We start from the raw sequence: 5,000 nt of genomic DNA on the forward strand, positions 1-5,000 counted from the left end.
ATGTTCATAAAATGTAGGTGGTAATAATCTGTTTTCTGTTTTCTTTGACTACAGATATTAATCAGAGCCCAGGAGGCAAAGGTCATTGAGGAGAAGGCTGCCAAGATTAAAGACTGGGTCACCTTTAAGCTTAGAGAGGTAAACTCAGACATGTAGCGTTAAACCCCTGACTAAGATTATAGACTGGGTCACCTTTAAGCTTAGAGAGGTAATATCAGATATGTAGAGTTAAACCCCTGACTAAGATTAAAGACTGGGTCCCCTTTAAGATTAGAGAGGTAAACTCAGACATTTAGAGTTAAACCCCTGACTAAGATTAAAGACTGGGTCACCTTTAAGCTTAGAGAGGTAAACTCAGACATGTAGAGTTAAACCCCTGACTAAGATTAAAGACTGGGTCACCTTTAAGCTTAGAGAGGTAAGCTCAGACATTTAGAGTTAAACCCCTGACTAAGATTAAAGACTGGGTCACCTGTAAGCTTAGAGAGGTAAACTCAGACATGTAGAGTTAAACCCCTGACTAAGATTAAAGACTGGGTCACCTTTAAGCTTAGAGAGGTAAACTCAGACATGTAGAGTTAAACCCCTGACTAAGATTAAAGACTGGGTCACCTTTAAGCTTAGAGAGGTAAACTCAGACATGTAGAGTTAAACCCCTGACTAAGATTAAAGACTGGGTCACCTTTAAGCTTAGAGAGGTAAACTCAGACATGTAGAGTTAAACTCCTGACTAAGATTAAAGACTGGGTCACCTTTAAGCTTAGAGAGGTAAGCTCAGACATGTAGAGTTAAACCCCTGACTAAGATTAAAGACTGGGTCCCCTTTAAGCTTAGAGAGGTAAACTCAGACATGTAGAGGTAAACCCCTGACTAAGATTAAAGACTGGGTCACCTTTAAGCTTAGAGAGGTAAACTCAGACATGTAGAGTTAAACCCCTGACTAAGATTAAAGACTGGGTCACCTTTAAGCTTAGAGAGGTAAGCTCAGACATGTAGAGTTAAACCCCTGACTAAGATTAAAGACTGGGTCACCTTTAAGCTTAGAGAGGTAAACTCAGACATGTAGCGTTAAACCCCTGACTAAGATTATAGACTGGGTCACCTTTAAGCTTAGAGAGGTAAGCTCAGACATGTAGAGTTAAACCCCTGACTAAGATTAAATACTGGGTCACCTTTAATCTTAGAGAGGTAAGCTCAGACATGTAGAGTTAAACCCCTGACTAAGATTAAAGACTGGGTCCCCTTTAAGCTTAGAGAGGTAAACTCAGACATGTAGAGTTAAACCCCTGACTAAGATTAAAGACTGGGTCACCTTTAAGTTTAGAGAGGTAAGCTCAGACATGTAGAGTTAAACCCCTGACTAAGATTAAATACTGGGTCCCCTTTAAGCTTAGAGAGGTACACTCAGACATGTAGAGTTAAACCCCTGACTAAGATTAAAGACTGGGTCACCTTTAAGTTTAGAGAGGTAAACTCAGACATGTAGAGTTAAACCCCTGACTAAGATTAAAGACTGGGTCACCTTTAAGCTTTAAGCTCAGACATGTAGAGTTAAACCCCTGACTAAGATTAAAGACTGGGTCACCTTTAAGCTTTAAGCTCAGACATGTAGAGTTAAACCCCTGACTAAGATTAAAGACTGGGTCACCTTTAAGCTTTAAGCTCAGACATGTAGGAAACTAAGGACTAAGGAAAAAGAGCCTCATGGAAAGCTTTCCTCATGCTCACAGACATTCTGTTCCCACTGAAACCAACTAGAGATTTTGTTGATTTGTGGTCAAACAGTGAATATAAGCAGATATTCCAATGCCTGGTCATCTATGATAACAATTGCTGGCATATAATATATAACTGTATTGCTGTTGTCAGAAAAAAAACATGTCTCTAAAAAAAAGTCATGAAGCGATGATATCAAGTTTCAGTTAAAGAAAGCAAAAATAAAACACCAAACCTCCAGTTATACGTTATTTATTGCAATAGTAGTGGCATATGCATGTCTGCTGTCTTTAAATTGTCTTTTATTTGATATTGTGTGTGGTGTTGTAGATGGAGCAAGAGAACCAGCAGCTGAAAATGGCCAACCTGAAGCAGACTGAACAGATCATGTTGCTACAGGACAAACTACAAGGTGATTTTGAATTAACTACCGTACTAGAGGACTGCGGGCTCGTCTTTAAAGTCGAGCTGAACCCAAAGATGACTTTTCTTTTCTTTTAGTTCAAATACCTGGGTATGCAGTGCACCTATTTAATAATGTATGCAAAAAAAATCTCATCTTTAGTTTTTCACACTTTTTCCACATCAAAAGTTCACTTTTTCAAGATTTCATTGATAACAGTAATCTACAATTTGCTGACGTCACCTAGTACTATCAAATTTCTACCCCATTTCAACCAATCATATCACGACATGGCAGCTGTCAATCAAATCTTCATTTCAGGATAATTTTCTCTTCCAAAAGAAAGAGAAAATGGCGCCTAGTGCCTGTAATCTGGCAGAATTCCTATCCCATAAATAAACTAACGACTAACTTGGCCAATTGTATGAAACATGAACAAAAAACAAAAACGGTAATGTCTAAGAATGCAAAGAAATGTAACTGGCTCGTTAGAACGCGCATTCCAGGAATATCGTATTTACAGCAGCGATAAAGGCGCACGCTTGAGAGCCTGCTGGTTGTCAGGGGTCGCGCCTCGGAGATTCCAGGCCGACGGGCTGCACTCTCCGCTCGGCAACACGAAGGCAGCGAGCCTGCGTCTCGCTGAGCTCCACTCAGCCACTAACCTCGTGTCAGCAGGCTCTTCCCGAGGAGAGCGCCACAACACGCTGAATCCCACTCGATTTGGAGGCGGAACACACCAGGATTGGCCAAAGCCCAATCCAGTCCCCAGAATTCTCAAATAAAATTTGACCCGCCTCGCAAGCTGTAATCTCAGACAAGTTATGTTTTCAGTCTGAAACGGACTGCGACGCACGTGACGAACGGGTTCAGTTCGACTTTAACAGGCATTTCAGAAGAGTCAATAGAGAGTCAGTAGAGTAGTCATTGGGTCTACTACATGCATTGTAAGTCACTCTGGGTAAAAGCATCAGTATTTACAGTATTTCTAATCTTTTTAATTTGGTATGGATTTCTCTTGTCTCCTGCAGTTCTGCTTGAGAAACCTGCATTCTGTGGATCCCCCACCACCTCCCCGGTGCTGGATACCCACCTGGTGCCCAGCAGCCCCTTGTACCCTCCCAGCTGCCCAGGCACACCACCTGCCCAGGAAGAGAGCTGGAGACAGCCGAGTCCCCGCGGGGCCGCCTCCAATATTAAGACCTCACCAACAGGTGTGCTGCCCTTCATTCATATGATCTTGGGATGTGCTAAGCCAAGGGAAGCTTTTGAAGCAGTGGGTGTGTTCTTTAATTCAAGCCAGGAAATGGCCCATCACATGGCCAAACAGAGCCGGTAAGGGGCGGAGCAAACTCATATGGAAAGACTTTGAGCCGAATGGCGAACCTCACCAAAATGCACCCATTGTTCCTAAAACATCCCTAGGCCCATTCCTACTCAGTGTTGGCTGATTAGTTACTTTCTAACGCTCACATTGCTTTTTGTGATGACTAGTAACTTAACACATTCCTTTGATTATTTAAAATTTTCTTTCATATTGTTTCATTTTTTGTTAGCACAAGTAAAGAAAATAAGACGATACAAGTTCAAATCTTGTTGCATCTCATTCATGCAACATGCTGCTAATTGAAAAACCACAATCTAAGTATGCTTGAAATAAATGGTATTGGCTTATGGTTTCACAAACAGAGCAATAGAATAAACAAACAAACAAACAAACAACTAAAAAAATTAATGCTATTTATTGGCTTATGGTTTCACAAACAGCAATAGTCTTTAAGTGCATTTTAAAACAATGATTGATAGCACACTTGGCAGCTCAAGCCATATTGCGCTGGCATATTGTAATGAAGTAAATTAAACAACTACTTTCCCAACATTGTTCCTAATAGAACCACCATCCACTCTCGCCTGACATCATCTCCTTCCATGGTGTGGAGGCTGGATTAGGCCTAACCTGACTGTATTTCTGTCTCCTTTCAGATGTGAAAAGGACTGCTGAAGCAGCCAGTAAAGGGATCTGTCAGGTGGACCTGGCGGCCCACGATGCTCTCTCTCAGGGCCGGGGCAGGGAGGGTCTCAGCAGCCCGGGGTCCAGCAGTGGTCTGGAGTTCCTGCTGGGCCCACCACCTCCCACCAGGGAGAGGCCGGAGGGCCGGGCCGGGGGCTCTGACCGGGACAACTCCTCCGACGAACTCAACAGCAAGTTCCGCTCCCAGTGCCTTCACTCCTCCTCATCCTCCTCCTCTTCATCCTCGGCGTACGAGATGGCCCACGGTCCCAGCACGCCCGACACTCTGATCGGCATCTCACCCAAAAGCCCGCTCCTGTCGCGCTCTCCCTCCACCAACCACCCCTTCCTGACCCTCCCGCAGCCTCTGCCTCAGCAGTCAGGCAGCAGCATGACTTTACCCAAGGTGCGGACTCCGCTCACCCCCAGGGACAGCATCCAGCTGGTGAAGAAGCACTACAGCCAGCCACAGCCCAGCCTGGACAGACTGCACCACCTCAACGTCAACATAGACATCATGACGCCCTCCTCTACATCCTCCACCCTGCAGAGCAGCGGCTCTGCCACCTCGCCCTTCGCCCAGGTCGTGGAGGAGACAGACATTGACAGCATGGAGGGGGTGGTGGAGGGGCCGGGGTCAGAGGAGCTGTCCCATGACGGAGTCTCCTTTGTGGGCCTGGCAGAAGAACTGGAGCGGCTGGATCCCGAGGTGCTGAAGCCACCAACTCCTCCCTTACATCGCTTCCCTTCCTGGGTATGATCAACTAATGTTATTATCAACTCAATTTCTGTGTTCTGGCTGTAAATCGTTAAATCATTTCAACAGATGGATACCAAGGCAACAGACATTTGCTCTGGCAAATTACCCAC

The 5,000-nt window shown here is 44.6% G+C and overlaps 1 protein-coding gene across 1 annotated transcript in view; it reads left to right on the plus strand.

Moving 5' to 3' along the window:
* plekhh1 (pleckstrin homology domain containing, family H (with MyTH4 domain) member 1) overlaps positions 1 to 5,000 on the plus strand; it is a 63,049-nt gene that overhangs the window by 25,632 nt on the left and 32,417 nt on the right. Inside the window, exons 5-8 of the mRNA XM_083634164.1 lie at positions 55 to 138; positions 2,047 to 2,128; positions 3,151 to 3,333; positions 4,103 to 4,884. Of these exons, the coding sequence (XP_083490290.1) occupies positions 55 to 138; positions 2,047 to 2,128; positions 3,151 to 3,333; positions 4,103 to 4,884 (1,131 nt within the window). The remainder of the gene's footprint in view (positions 1 to 54; positions 139 to 2,046; positions 2,129 to 3,150; positions 3,334 to 4,102; positions 4,885 to 5,000) is intronic.

This window comes from Poromitra crassiceps (genome assembly GCF_964638095.1).
Source record: "Poromitra crassiceps genome assembly, chromosome: 3".
Classification (NCBI taxonomy): domain Eukaryota; kingdom Metazoa; phylum Chordata; class Actinopteri; order Beryciformes; family Melamphaidae; genus Poromitra; species Poromitra crassiceps.